This window comes from Onychomys torridus, chromosome 9 (genome assembly GCF_903995425.1).
Source record: "Onychomys torridus chromosome 9, mOncTor1.1, whole genome shotgun sequence".
NCBI lineage: Eukaryota > Metazoa > Chordata > Mammalia > Rodentia > Cricetidae > Onychomys > Onychomys torridus.
Genome location: NC_050451.1, coordinates 58,765,946 through 58,781,105, shown reverse-complemented (window position 1 = coordinate 58,781,105; position 15,160 = coordinate 58,765,946). Strand labels below are relative to the sequence as shown.

At 51.6% G+C, this 15,160-nt stretch overlaps 1 protein-coding gene across 1 annotated transcript; it reads right to left on the bottom strand.

Annotated features, from left to right (window-relative positions):
• Window positions 1-1,160: 1,160 nt before the first annotated feature.
• LOC118591353 (phytanoyl-CoA 2-hydroxylase interacting protein) lies at window positions 1,161-12,619 on the bottom strand. The gene is made up of 5 exons (XM_036199575.1): window positions 11,841-12,619; window positions 8,116-8,300; window positions 6,616-6,790; window positions 4,484-4,601; window positions 1,161-3,222 (listed from the first exon to the last, which is right to left on the bottom strand). The coding sequence occupies exons 2-5, from the start codon at window positions 8,278-8,280 to the stop codon at window positions 2,688-2,690; spliced, it is 993 nt and encodes a 330-aa protein (XP_036055468.1). The 5' UTR covers window positions 8,281-8,300; window positions 11,841-12,619; the 3' UTR covers window positions 1,161-2,687.
• Window positions 12,620-15,160: the final 2,541 nt, after the last annotated feature.

The following is a 15,160-nucleotide window of genomic DNA, read 5'->3' as shown; positions in this document are numbered from 1 at the left end:
ATTTTAATAAGCCTATAATAATAGGCGCAGAGGTGACTCAGATCTGCAATGAGGAATCCTGCCAGGGAGGAGGGGATACAGGGCTCTTGGGAGAGGGAAATCCAGTGGTACCTGGGTCTGAGCCATGGCAGGCTGTGGCAATAGGGAGGACTCCATCCTAGGCATTTTAGGCACACATCCCAAAGAGGCCTCTGTGGACACCCCCATGCCGCATTTGGAAAGCATGGGGTGAGACCAGATGATCTCTGAAGTCTCTTCCATGGGTGAAGCTGTGCCTCTGTATTTTGAGCCCTGCTACCCACTGTAGGATTTAGGCTCACTATTTGGGCAGTTCCACGTGGCTTCAGGTAGCATCCCTGTGTGAGTTCCCTGGTGGAAAAAGCAACTCACCACTCTATCCATCTCTCCTCAGTCTCAAAGAGAGGCACTACCACATTGCCCTGATTGCTCTGTATATGCCCCAAACCCAAAGTTCTTATGGAAATTCATCTCCCATAGTGATGGGTTTAGGAGGCACTGCCTTTGCTAAGGATAGAACCTCATGGATGGAATTAGTGCCCTTATGGAAGAGGCTGGAGGGTGGGCTGTGTTGTAGTTCACTAGAGTGCTTGTCTAGCATGCAAAAAGCCCCGCGTTCAGTCTCCGCCTCCTCATACACCAGGCATGGCAGTCCATGTCTGTAATCCTAGCACCCTAGAGTAGAAACAGGAGGATCACAAATTCAAGTTCAGCTCACACAGGGAGTTAAAGGCTAGAAACCCTAGCTTTTAAAAGAGGGCCCTGCTGGAGATATGGCTCAGCAGTTAGAGTACTGGCTACTCTTCCAGAGGACCCAGGTTCAAGTCCCAGCACCTACATGGTGGCTCACAACCTTCAGTGCCTTCTTTTGCCTAGGTACCAGGCATGCAGATGGTATACTGGCATACACAGAAAACTAAAAAAGAATTTTAAAGGCTAGGGAAAACTATTTACCCCTTCTATCATGGCAGGGTTGTGGGGCGCACAGAAAGACGACAAAGATGGCTGTCTATGCACCCAGAAAGCGGGCCCTCCCCAGACATGGAGTCTCAATTTCCAGAATGGTGAGAAAAAAGGTCCTGCTGTTTTTAAGTCTGTGGCATGTCATTGTAGTTGCCTAAATGGACTGAGACAGACAGAGCCATTGGGCCATGGTGGTTTATTGATGCACATGGCAAGCACAACACAGGAGGATGTGCCCCACCCAGGGACAGAGGACAAGGCAGCAGGCTACACCCATAGCAATGCTGTCAGCCGAGGGGAAGAGGCTTGGGGGTCAGATCCTCTTCTACACACATTTTCTGGGATCTCAGACCTCCTGGGCCCATCCCGGTGAGGTGCTTGACTGTCTACCGGGACTGTCTGGTAACCAGCCATTCACCTGTCCCTCAGAGGTATGGCCCTGTGGGCCTGCCAGCTCCTCTGTCCTTCACAGAAATCCAGCGGCCTGTGTACCATCTTCTGTCACCTCTGAAAACGTGACTATGACTTCCCCTTCCTCTACTCCACTTCTCCACCTGCTGGTCTCGTCTCAGGGCGTCCACCCTCACCACCCTCACCACCCTCCTGACCCAGACAATAGTGGAGCAAGATGAAAACATGGGGGACTGTGGCAGGGGGGTTCATCAAGAACTCCCCATGGGAGCAGCCCCTATAGGGCTGGTGTTCGGAGCAAGAGGTGGTACAGAACAGTCATGACTTGAAGGCAGAGCAGGTGAGTGAGCGAGCAAAATGCACAGCTGGGCAAGGTGCCAGGGCTCTGTGGGTCACACTTAGTTCTCCAGTTCTGCCAGGCCCAAGAAGACACGAGGTGGCCCACTTCTGGCTGAGGACTAGGTCTCAGGGGTCGCCTTCCCCCTCCTTGACCCCAGTAGCTGTTTTTTTGTTTGTTTGGTTTTTTTTTTTCTTTTTCTTTCCTTTTTCAGGCCCTGGTGTTCTCTGAGCAAGGGAGAAGGTCTGCCAAGGACTATATCATCCCCAGACAGCAGAAAGTAAAGATCTCAAGAGCTCAGAGCCCTCCAAACAAGGAAATGAGAGAGAGTACCTTTCCAGAGAGTGGGAGGGTATCTCAGGTGGACCAGTGACAGTGACAGTATGGATAGACGGTTCTCCCATGCGGGAAGAGGGCTCTGGGGGGGTGGGGGGGGGGGGGGATGGGAAGGAGCAGCCAGGGTGAGGCGGCAGCAGTGCAGGAGGTTATTTATAGAGGGAGGGTCCTGGACTGGAGGAGTCAAAGACCTCGGGGGCCCACTGAGTAGGGAGGGTGCTGTCTGAGGCGGCCCTGAGTGGGGTGGGCGGAGCTAAGAAGAAGGTGCCCCACAACTTTCTGCATCTACATGGAGGCCGGGTTACACACGGGCTTTGACCCAGGAGGCAGGGAGGACTCTGGGAGATGGAGGCCCGCTTGAGGCCTCAAAACAGAAGAGGAAAACAGAAAAGGAAGTTATCTCCTGCCGAGAAGCCCCCACCCCCACCCCCACCGAGTCCACCAGGCCTGAAATGGGCAATGCTACCTAGAAGGACCACCTTCCTTGTCTCCAACACGGACGGGGTGGGAGAGGGGTGGATGGACAGAGTGGAGGGAGCAGGGGGAGGGGAGAGAAAGCCAGCTCCCCAAACCTAAGCCACACATTCCCCGCCCCCCTGCCGCCGTCTCTCCCCAGGAGCCCCTAGCGGCCCACGCTGATGTTACAGATCTTGCAGCTGAGATCTTTCTTGGCATCAGCCGTGGACAGGCTCATGAGCTGGTGCCCGCTGATCTCTCCCAGTGTGCCCAGGGACAGGTCAACCGGCTCGGTGTAGATGAGCTCCAGGATGAGGTCCTGAGCATGGCGGAAGATCAGCTCTCCATCCTCCACACTGCAGGTCAGGAACTTGTTGCAGGCAATGTCCAGGAGGGGCAGACGGTCACGGCAGAAGCGGTCCCCCAGGGAGCCCTTGGGTGCCAGTACCAGGATGGCATAGTGGTAGGCTGTGTACATACAGTAGAAGTCCGCAAAGTAGAGGTTGGTACTGGGGTTGAAGAGGCGCTGGGCAGGGATCTGGAAGCGCCAGCGGCCATAAGGGGAGTCCTGTGGGGGCTGGCCTGTGTTGAACTCCGTGTTGCAGCTGAAGAAGACACCATGCAGCATGCCACTGGTAGGGGAGCCGTGGCTGCCACTGTTGTCCTTCAGGTAAGGCTGCAGCACGTTCCCGCAGTGGGTCCTGCCCACCAGGGAGGAACGCCAAAGAGAAGGGGAAAATGCCATGGGTTAGCTCTGCTGGAGCCTGGCTGCAATGTGTAGCTGAGACGAGAATGAGCCAGCCCAACTGCAGCATTCCTATTAGCCTGCAGCTAATAGTCTAATAGCTAACTAGTCACAGACATTACGTCCTTTCACGCTGTCTCCCTCACCAGACTCTGAGGATAAGAGTAACTTCTGCCTTAGTCTGTCTGTCCTGGCCCCTAATAAGGAGCCCGGCACAGGTGGGTACCCCTTGTCTCTCTTTCATTCTGAAAAAGGGATCCTAAACAGGACCATTGCCTCTTCTTGAATAGAAATACCAAAGACTCCAGTTCTTTACTGTTTTCTTAGGGCAAGGGGAAACGCCCACCACAGCTGCCAGTAATGATAAAGACAGTAACAGTGGCAGACTGCCCTGACCTAGCTTAGAAGGACATGGACTTGAAGCAGTGTCAGCAGGCGTGGGGGAGGGTGAAGAAGCCCTGGTCCAGCCTCATTCTTGCCTGGTCCTGGCTGTCCTGAGAGACAAGTGACTTGCCAGCCCTTGATGCCTTAGGGCTCAGCATCAGTAGGCTCAAGTGCCTACTGGTCTGTCTGCCTCTCTTTCTCTCCCCCGCCCCCGCCATCGCCCCCCAAAGAAAGCAATGCGTATGTGAGCCACTGACAAATAAGATCAAGGCTACTCTGGTTGGATCACGTGCGTGGGTGGGATCCTCCAAGCCCAGTCCTTTGGCTTCCTACCTGCCTCTCTCATCAGTATCCAAAAAGATTTCCCCAAAATGTTTCTCTGGGGCCTCTGGACTCCTTAGCACTCAACTAGAAAGCTAGCCAACTGAGAGTCTCCAGAGCTTTACGTGCTCAGGACTGTTTCATTTTGTCATCTTCTTGCCACCTCCCCTGTGTTCCTGGGTCCTGAAATGGAGAGAGAGCTGACGTATATACAAAAGACCCCGTAAAGGAACTGCCCCAGAAGGCGGAGCCAGACCCAGAACTTATTACCTAACCTTTGCCAGCAGGATCTTCTGCCAGGAAGCCCCACTAAAATGTCCTTGATCCTTCCTTAGCCCCAGCCTCAAAGTGGTAGTCACTTTTTTTTGTTTTGTTTTGTTGTGTTTTTGAGATAGGGTCTTGCTATGTAGCCCAGGCTGGCCCTAAATTTGCAGCTATACTTCTGCCTCAGCATTCTTGGACGGAGGCAGGGCTGGGAAGGGAGAAGCCCTAGCAGATCTGTTTTGCCTTACCTGGCGTGCTGGAAATACTCCTTGTGATGGTTGCGGTAGAATACAGAGAAGCGGAGCATGCGGCCAGCGATTTGCTCAGCCTTCTCCTGCAGCTGGGCCAGGTGCTCCTTGGCATAATCTGTAAGAGTCCAGGCAGGGTGAGGCAAGCGAAGGATCCGCTGCAGGATCACGACTTCCTCCTCTTTCCACCATCCACCAAGCCTGCAGGCAAACCTCATCCTCTGGACCAACAGGGGAGCTTCTGTAATAACCTGGACTCAGATGGGACAGGCCAGCTGGCCTTGGCTGGGAACATGTTGTCTTTTCTCACCTCTGAGTCCAGAAAGGAGGGAGGAATGCCTGCTATCACTCGAGGGCCTCCCAGACTGTCACCACAGTGAAAAGAGGGCCAAGAGGAAAAATAAAGCCTTGAGAGGTAAACTACAAGGTCCTTTGGGGGCGGGCCCTTCAAATCTAGGTGAGAGCCTGCCTCACAGCTAGTGTGGTGGCTAACTGTAATTTTAAGTGGGGGCTAATGATGAATCAAAGAACAGAGCCTGGGCCTCAGGTGAGTGTTCAGCAGGAGGGGGCCGAGGCACCCGGCTGTCTACTTGACTCTCTATGTGGGAGAAATCAAAAAGGCTGATACCAGGGGTTGGGGATTTAGCTCAGTGGTAGGGCGCTTGCCTAATAAGTGCAAGGCCCTGGGTTCGGTCCTCAGCTCTGGGGGATAGGAAAACTGTCCCCTGACACTGGACCAGGGGTCTTGGCAGAGTAGTTAGGCTACACAGTACCTTGGAACAAATTACGAGGCAGTGTCCTCTGCTTATTTAACCAGCGCATTTCTCTGTGCCGGGTCTTGGGGAAAAAGCAGGGTAGACCCAACGACAGCATTTCCAGATGCTCAATTTCAATTAAACACCCACTGCATTTGCAGCTCGGAGAGGGGGTGCACACCAAGATGCCTCTCCTACAAGGAGCAGAGGTGCCTCTCTAGTCCAGTTATGGCAACTCAAGGAGACTAGGGGCACAGATTTTGGCAGAGGATGGAGCCAGCAGCCTTGGAGGCCCCAGGGCAGGGAATGTTCTCTGCCCCTTCCTTGTGACAGAGAGCAATCTGGAGCAGATCTCACATGGACACCAAAGGGATAGAATATTTGGGGACAGCTCCTTGGCTCTCAGTGACAAGCACACCCAAAGTAGTGTTTGTTCATGTGAGAATTTGTGAGTTAGGCTCTGCCTAAGAGACCTTACAAGACCATCAGATGGGAACCGTCTTTCCAGGCTAAGGGGATACTTAGGACCAACAAAATGCTATTGTGCTACCAAATGACCACTGGTAGATGACTGATGAACAAAACATGATCTAGCCAATACAATGGAATACTGACTAATCTTATGTGGTACAGCACCTATGTATCTTACTGGTATTCTGGGAAAATAAATAAGTCAGTCCCCAAAGGACAAATACTTGATCTCACTCATATGAGCTACCTTGCAGAGTCAAAGATCAGAAAGCACAGAGGTAGGCATGGCCCAGAGGAGAGGAAATGGGAAGGGGAGGCTCTGAGGGTACAGTATTCTGGCTTTGCAAGATGGAGAAGTCCTGGAGATGGGTTGCACAATAACAATATAAAACCACTTAACACTTCTGTACTTAGAAATATATATTCTTGGGGCTGAAGGGATGGCTTATCAGTTAAGATCACTTGCTGTTCTTTCAGAGGACTGGAATCTAGTCCCCAGCGTCAGTGTGGGGTGGCTCACAACCACCTGCAACTCTAGTTCAGGGGATCCAACACTCCTCTCATCTCTGTGGACACTCAAATGAAAGTGTGCACACACAGACACACATGTACATATAAATAAAAATAAAGTTTATATATATAATTTTTTTTCTCTTGAAAAAAAAAACAAAAACAAAAAAACACCAGAAAAGTAGTTCCATCCCTTCACATAGGTGGTATTGCTGACGGGTAGAGTGTGCATCTGTCTACACACGCTCTATGTCCTCTGTATGGCCTGAGCATAGCACCCAGTGTGCAGCAGTTGTTTCTGAGCATGCTGGGCTATGAGGAAGTGTCCCACCATGGGCCAACCAAGCCAGCTGTGTTATGGAGGCAGGGTATTACAATACAACATCAGGGCCTCACCTCCTGTGCAGAACTCCACGGTCTCACTCCAGCCAGACACCAGGTACTCCCCGTCACTCTGTTTTATCGCTGTCTGCACAGCCACACTGTATTCTGTGCGGGGACTCAGGAACCAGTGCCCTCTCACCGTCATGGGCAGAGGCACTGCCTTAGCCACGAGCTTGGTGGGGACATCCTGAGAAGTGAGGTACAGATAGATGGAGCACCAAGCGTCAGTCTTGAAGTCACACCCCATCTTGGCGTTATTCCCACATCTCCGCTCCCTCAAAGGGTCTCTCCTCTTCCTCCCAAGGAGGGCCAGAGTTTCAGAGACTCCACAGCTCTATGACCTGGCCACCATGTCACTGAAGAAACAAACAGTGGCTTGAGCATACTTCCTTCAAGCCCTGCGATGCCCCATTCTCTTGAGAACTAATGGGAAAGGCCACTAGGGAAGAGGGCCCTAAAGTTGAAGGTGGCAAGACCTTCATTTGTGAGGGAGACTGAGAAATCTGCACACCACAGTGCTGTCTCCACGGCAACGGCAAACGCTGGGAAGCCAGGGAGGAAGAGAAAAATATGCCTTATTCTTTGGGGGGAGGGCCAAGGGGGTGGTGTGGAACATTCACATCACCGTGGCAACTGGCCTGCCAAAAGACACCCAGATCTGGGGAGCCAGAGAGAGAGAGAGAGAGAGAGAGAGACAGAGAGAGAGAGAGAAGAGAGAGAGAGAGAGAAGAAGAAGGAGGAGGAAAGGAGAGGGGAGAGAGGGAGAGGGAGAAAGAGGAGGAGGAGGAAAGGAGAGGAGAGGAGAGAGGAGAGAGGGAGAGAGGGAGAGAGAGAGAGAGAACGAGAACGCCCACAGCAAGCTGTCACCCTGGGAGTCAGCTCCTTCACACTAAACTCTCCCCTGCCTATGCATGCAGCTGGAGAGGATGAGAGATTCCCTCCTACCTGCTCGCTCCTATGCTGGCTTTAACCTGGGGAAATGACACACTGAAGAGAACCCTCCTACATGTCTTTCTACACCAAGAAAACAGACTAGCGGAGGGAAGGAGCAGAGAATACCTAGGACTGTGTGCAGTATCACATACTCAGCTAAAGGGGCCTACATTGCCCACCCAGCCACAAGAATGACTTCTGAGTCTTGGGTTTGGAACATTATCTGGACATGTGAGGCCTTGGGCCCCATCCTACAAACCCAGGTGCTCTGCTCCCATCTGAAGTTCCAGTCATGGGGAACAGCAACATTGGAGCTGTGTTAGGCATACGGCCAAGCAGCACAAAAACATCTCTCACGGAACCTTTTCAAAAGCTCTACAAGGGTGATGTGGTCATTCCATTTTTACCAAGGAAGACACCAAAGCTCAGAAAGGTCAGATCATTTTGGCAAGACGACCCTGTGAAAAGAATCTGGATTTGGGCCAGGCATCTGCCTCATCCCTAATTTGTCTAGAGCCCATCAATCTGCTTCCACGTAGCACAGGGGCGGGAAGAGGTACCAAGGCATCCTTTACTCACCCGGTGCTTGAACTTGTTGGAGTTCTTGTTTTCCTTCTTGTTGAGGTCAATGAAATAATGGGTGACTCTCTCCAGGTCACTGTCTTCCATGGCCCAGGAGATACGGAAGGAGTCACAAGTGATATTGTTGATCTCAATGCTGTGGGGGGTGGACAGCAGTTCCATGTTCCCCTCTGGTTTGGCTCCTATGGGGATTGCAAGCCAGAGGAAAGATTAGCATCTCCCTCCCATCCCACAGAGCTTTCTGGAATGTGCTGCTCCCATCATGCTTTGTGAGGTGGAGTCTCACATACCCATCGAATGCCCCTGGCCTCATAATGTGATAGAAAAGATTGCAAGGGGGCTAGACAGGATAGGAGGGACCCAAGGTGAGACAGGGCGCCCTCTGGGTGGGTGGGTGGGGTCCTGGCTCTCCTTAGAGGGTCCAGAGAGCAGACGGCACCTGACAGGTGGCAGAGGCAGTGGGAATGCTGCAAACACTGGGCAGGGACAGATTTGCAGCAGATGGAGCTGAGGAGGGAGGGGCCCTTAGCCAGCAGGCGTGAAGAGAGAAAGGGTAGGAGTGGAGAGGATGGGGAGGAGGAGGTCCGCAGGAAGCACCTGCTGAGGGGCTGATGCCTGAGGGTTGAGGCAGGTGGCAGGTCAGGGGCAGCCAGAGTCCACAGGTGCCAAGACCCTGAGGCTCTAGCCTCTCTCCTCTCTGTAGTGACTGGAGCAGTGAGGGATCCTATGGAGGGCTGGAGGGACAAATGCTTTGGATATATCTGCTGTGGGTGGGAGTGGCATGGACCACAGCCTGCTTTAAACTCTTTTTCGGTCTGTTACTTTGACGTGCGGTTTCTATTTTCACAGATTCACTTGATTTTTCTTTCTTTTATTTCTTTCTCTCTTCTCTTCTTTTCTGAGACAAGATCTTGCTATGCAGCCCAGGATTCGAACTCACTATCCTTCTGCCTCAGCCTCCCGAGCACCGAGATTACAAGTGTGTACTCACTTTGCTCTTTTCATGGATTACTTTTGGTCTTTCTGAGGCAGGGTTTCTCTGTGTAGCCCTGACTGTCATGGGACTCTGTAGACCAGGCTGGCCTCCAACTCAGAGATCTGCCTGCCTCTGCCTCTGAGTGCTGGAATTAAAGATGTGCACCACTTAAAGAATTACTTTCAACACTGACATCTATTGGGGGCCAACACAAACTAATAACATCTCACACAAGCCTGGGAGATATACAGGTACTGTTATTCTCCTTATTTATTTTACAGACAGGTAACCAAGGTTGGGGACACTGACATGTCCACACAACCAGCAAATTACGTACATTCTGGAGGCCAAGTTCTTTACTGTGGACTGAGGTTGTGTTGTGTGCATGTGTAGTGTGTACATTTTTATGACTTTATTTTTCCTCTTCCTATCAGTGTTTTTCAAGTGATTGAATCTTCCCTTGCCTCCTACTCCATTCCTTCAGCTCTACCCTGACTTTGTGCCCTTTGGGCATGAAAAGACTACACCATTATTTCTCTCGACCGTGTTTGACTGGGCTAGAGTTAGCCGGGCTTGCCTATAGCCTGGTTCTCCCAGGAATGAGGATCTTAGGGGAGACACAGAGCTCTGGCGCACTCGCTCGGGGCCTTTTCTGGCCTCTCTTCTGCAGTTCATCACCCAGCACATCTCACAGCACCTCCTTCTCTGCTCTTAGCCTTCCTCTGCTTCCCTTGCCCAGGAGCTAGGGTGAGGGCACCTTGTGCCTGCAAAATCAGGTACTTTTATTTATAGCTCCCAGAAAATCCAACCCACATTTTCCTGTCAATTAAGCCTGCTCCAGAGCCTGGCACCACTAAATTAACCTGGAAGGCAGGTACAGGAAAAAAATGAGGGTAAGGTTGATGGCCTTATCTGCCCAGATGTTCCTGAAGTCCAATATTTTCTTAGCTTCCCACCCTGCAGCCAAACAACCCTGGCTTCATGCATAAGAAATCTATGGTCAATAAACATGGGAGTGCTACCAGATCTCCTCCAAAATGAGGGAAAAAATGGGATGAGGTATCTGGAAACATACCTACAATAGTATTTCTGTATGTAATTTGGGGGAGGGGTGTGGAGCAGCAAGGGGTTAGCAATGCCCTGGATATTGTCAAGGAGCTTCTGAGGAAGCTTTTTGCACCCGCCAATATGAACCCACACTCCCACCTGAGGACTTGAGTGGCTCCCACCCACATGGGATCCAGCCTACACCTGCCCTGAGCAGACACCTGTCCCTGCCTTGATCCCTCCTCACTTTCCAGTCTTCCTAGAGGCAAGGGCAGCTTTGGTGGTGGGTGGAGATTCCAGGTTAGGTGCTTGCTTATCCCTTCTCTCCACTTCTGAGAGAGCTGCTCTCCACCCTAGCCTAAGGTCTGGGAGAGTGGGAGCACCCGACCCTGCAAGGGCAGCCAGCCAACATGGACAAAGGGCGGGTATCAACTCAGTCTCTGTACACCCAGATGCCTAGGGAAGGGCAGTCTGTGAGGGACAGGTTGAGGCAACACCCTTAGAACACCCACAGTCCCATGTGAATCCACCCTAAGCAAGCATGTACACACCCCCACGCAGGCAGGCATGCATGCACACACACATGCGCAAGGGGTGCCCACACGCCTCCTTAGACATCCTCATTCCTCCACACTCACCTACGCATGGATGTACCCTCCTCCACCTTGCACATTCTGAGAATGCCCCAGTATTTCCCCTTCGAAAGCTGTTGGTTGCCTTCATGCCAACGCACACATGTTCATGTCCACAGGCTCACACATACCCGCACTCATCATCACAAGTCACATTTTCGGAAAAGAGGAAGCCACAAGCACCAACACACATACATGCTGCCTCCCCCCACCCCAAGAAGGCAAGCAACCCACATAGCTGCCTGTGCACACACGCACATCTGAGCACCAGTCAATCCTTGCGTGGATTCTGGTATTCTCCATGGAGCCTTTGTAGGTTCCAAGACACAGACTTTGAAAACATGTTTGTCTCTGGCCACATTGGTCAGCCTGCTTCTTCACAGGCCAACAGGTTTGAACACCTACTCAAGTTTGCCCACAAACAGAGGTTTGGGCCCACACTTCCCACCTCCCCACCTCTCTTGCCCTGAAGTTGCCCCTCCCGGCATAGAAACAGCCTGGTTGCTACAGTACTCCCTCAACATGTACTCCCACCCACATGACAAGTGACATGTCCACCCCCTAAAAATACTGCCTCTTGGGGCTCCTGCCCACATATGCCCACAGGCTACTCAGATAAACGCTGCCCCCGCACACATGTACCTCACGCGTAAAAATGTTCTGAAACATGCCATAAGCCGGTCAGAAACCCCAAAGGAACCTAACTGCGTGGAGACAGACCTATCTACGCAAGCTAGCCTCCAGCCTCCTCCCAATCATGCAGACACGTTGTACACACTGGGGCCCCTTCCCCAAGCCCATTCCCTAAAGCCACTGGTATGCCATAGGGAAACCTCCCCCACCCAGCTGAACCTTTTGGCATCGCGGACTGCGCAGAATGGTCACGGGGTAACTAACTGTGTCGCCCCAGAGACCAGATCCAGCTGTTAAGCTCTTTGCCAAGGGGACAAGGTCTCCAGGCCTGGCAACCCAGGTGGTCAGCCAGGGCAGTTGTGGGGGTCCCTGGTGGCCACAGCTCTCAACCTTTCAGGATAGGCAGGGTGGTTTAGGGGAAGAAGCGCACTTACCTGGCTTCAGCCGGCCTTGCAGAGGGAGACTTGGAAGAGAAGGAAAGGAGAGACCTCTCTGTGGATGATGAGCTCCCCAGGCAGGGGACAGCAGCCTGACGCCTAGGTCACAGGCAGCCAGGCACGCTCGCTTCTCTCTGGGAGGCTGCTTCCATACCCCACAGGCAGCCACTCTGTCTAGCTCTGCAGCTACTGCTACTGCCCCCGGCAAGAAGACGGACGTTGCTCGCAGCCCAGCGAGTGAGTGCACACGAAGAGAGAAGCAAGAGCGAAATCAAAGCAGCGTGGAGGAGAGAGAGGCAGAGAAATCGAGAAGGAACGGGAGAGCCAGACCGAATCTGGCTCCACCAATGGGATCAGAGGCTGCACAGCGTCAGGTGATAACAAGCAAGCTTGGTCCCTGCTCGCCCAGGCTTGTGGGAGGGGGAAAGGGCAGAGGGTCCCCGGGGAGCTATACAGATGTCCTTGGAGGCAGCAGCTGTGGCTTCTGCCACATTTCCCCCATTCTTCCAGGACAAGATGCCTCCCGAACCAGTCCAACACACCCCCTGCTTGGAAAATCTCAGGCTTGAATGCAGCCCCCCAAACTTTAAGGGGCTGGGACAGGGGTGGAGCTTACTCCAAGGGCTCAGGAGACTGGGTAGGGGAAGGGTCCCAAAGAGGTGGCTGAGCTGGGGTTGGAGGGACCTTATCTTCAGTCTAGGTGATCTCCTAGGGGACTTTCACTGACGTGCGGCTCCATTTTCTTACCAACTCTTTATCAAGAGAAACCAGTCCCGCAGCCTCGGAGACTCAGGAGTGTCCAGGGAGAATCTTGTAGCTGCTTAAATGTCCCCAAGAAAAGGTGTGGGAGTCAGGCGTGTAAAATAGGGAGGGATGCAAAGAAGCAAGAACGTGGGGGGTGGAAGGATACACAGAGCTTTGAGTGTTTTCATCCCAGCCAGCCACCCTCCAGGCTCGAGGCCACCAAAACCCCGAGACCGCAGTCAGAGACGACTATCAGTAGGCTTGTCTACCACCCAGGACTGAGGATGGCTGCAAGTCCCCAATGGAACATTCGAGGACATTTGACCTAAGGAACAGTGACCAAGAGTCGCTACCACGATTAAAGCACGAGGTTTTGTAGTCTGAGGGAAATGGACATGATTTCAGCTCTATGGTTTGCTAGCTGGGTGACTTCGGACAAGGGACTCTAGCTGTGAGCTTCGGTTTCTTCATTTGTGAAGTGGGATGATAATACAGGTTTATTGTTATTGTGGAGTGAGATCATTACGTAAATCGCTTAGCTCTGGGCTTGGCACCTGAGAAGTGTCTGTCATTTAGTTGAAGCTGCTATCTTTCTCATCGTTGGTTGGCAGTCTTTGCCCTGCAAAGAGCCCACAGTCTTCTAGGAGAGGTAGGAGGGATATTTAGAGGGTACATTTAAAGAATAAGAGCCTTTAGTTGGCCCTTCTGCATCTGCTGATACAACCAAGGATCAAAAAGATGTTTTTAGCCTGGGCAGAGGCAGGCATATCTCTGTGAATTCCAGGCCAGCCTGGGCAACAGAGTGAGTTCCAGGAAAGGAGCAAAGCTACACAGAGAAACCTTGTCTCAAAATAAATAAATAAAAGATGGTTTAGGGGCTGGAGAGATGGCTCAGAAGTTAAGAGCGCTTGAAAAGAACCCAAGTTCTATTCCCAGCTCTCAACCATCTGTAACTCCAGTTCCAGGGGAATCCCTTGCCCTCTTTTGGCCTCGGCTCACAATGCACACATGGGGTGTAGTTGTATAACAGTTTCATCCAAGATTGAAACATTCCATCCTACAGGGGAGCTCCTTAAGCAGGAAGGTAAACAACTCAAAAGAAATTCAGGAAGTCCCTGAAACTGACCAGATTCACTGGGCTCTCCTCTGCCAGAGTAAACAATAAAAGCGGAGAGTCCTCAGAAGAGCAAAGCTGAGCTGCAAAGAAGGCTCTCAGACAAACTAGGAAACTGCTGAGACCAGACCAGCTGCCTAGGAAAAGCTGAGCTTCTGGAAAAGGTTTGGACCAACAGAAAAACCTGGAAAGGACACTCTCTCCAACCTGCTAAGCTGCCTGCAGGCTTTGTGAGCTGTTCTGCTGGGGTGGGCTTTGGTGATGCAGCCATCTTTGAACCATTTCTGCTCCTGCAAGTCACCCCTCACCCATATTCATGTAAGTAACCCCAATAAAACTCATTGGTTCACCAAGTTGGACTTTGATTTGTCATGAGCTCCCTGTCAGGGGTAAGTAGATGTATGTGTTGTCTTCCCAGGAAAAGTTTTGTCACACAACAGGTGCAGCAGCCATATATGCAAGCAACACACCCATCCACATACAATAAAATTTAAAACTTTTTTCCACTACTGAAATTGTAGTGATGAGAATTTTGCTCATTTGGTAGAGCGTTTGAGTATTTGCCCAGAATGCACAAAAGTTTACCCCAGGAATGGTGATGAATGCTTGTAATCTAGACCTTAGGGGGCAGATGCAGAGGAAGATTAGAATTTAAGATCATCCTTAGCTATGTAGTGAATCTGAAGCCAGCTTGAGCTACGTAGAATTTTATTTAGTTGTATTTGTATTGAACATGTACAGACTTTTTTTGTTTTGTTTTGTTTTCGAGACAGGGTTTCTCTGTGTAGCTTTGGAGCCTTTCCTGGAACTCACTCTATAGCCCAGGCTGGCTTCGAACTCACAGAGATCTGCCTGCCTCTGCCTCCCAGTGCTAGGATTAAAGGTATGTGCCACCACCACCCGACCAGACTTTTATCTCTTAAACCTTGCATAATATTTAGATTGAATTAAATAGTAGAAGTAAATTATAGAGGATGCACTTAAGTTGCAGGTAGACTCCATGCCGTCTTTATGTAAAGTACTTGAACATCGTCTGGTTTGGGCATCTGTGGAGATGTTGGAACTAACCCCCGTCAGTGCATAGAGATGGTGTCCAGCTAAGTTCTGGGTACAGATGAGGATTCAGAGCAGGGAGAGAGGCCAACTGCAGAGCACACAGGAGATGGCAAGATGAGAAGGGGTGATGGGGTGAAAAGGGGGGAATATGGGGACAGCAGATGCCACTTGACCCTGGAGTGAGGACCCCAGGAAGCAGAAGGTGTGAGCTGAGCATCAAGGGACGTGCAGGGAGAGGGACTTGGGGTCTGTATTTATTGGTGGCAAGGGTCAGCTATGGGTGACAAAGACAGAATGAAGAATCCACAGGGTGCAAAAGCCAGGCAGAAGCCCGGCCTTCCTTAAATGGGCGTGAGAACCTGAGCGAGTCTGGTCAGATCATGTACCACAGAATGTGGAGTGG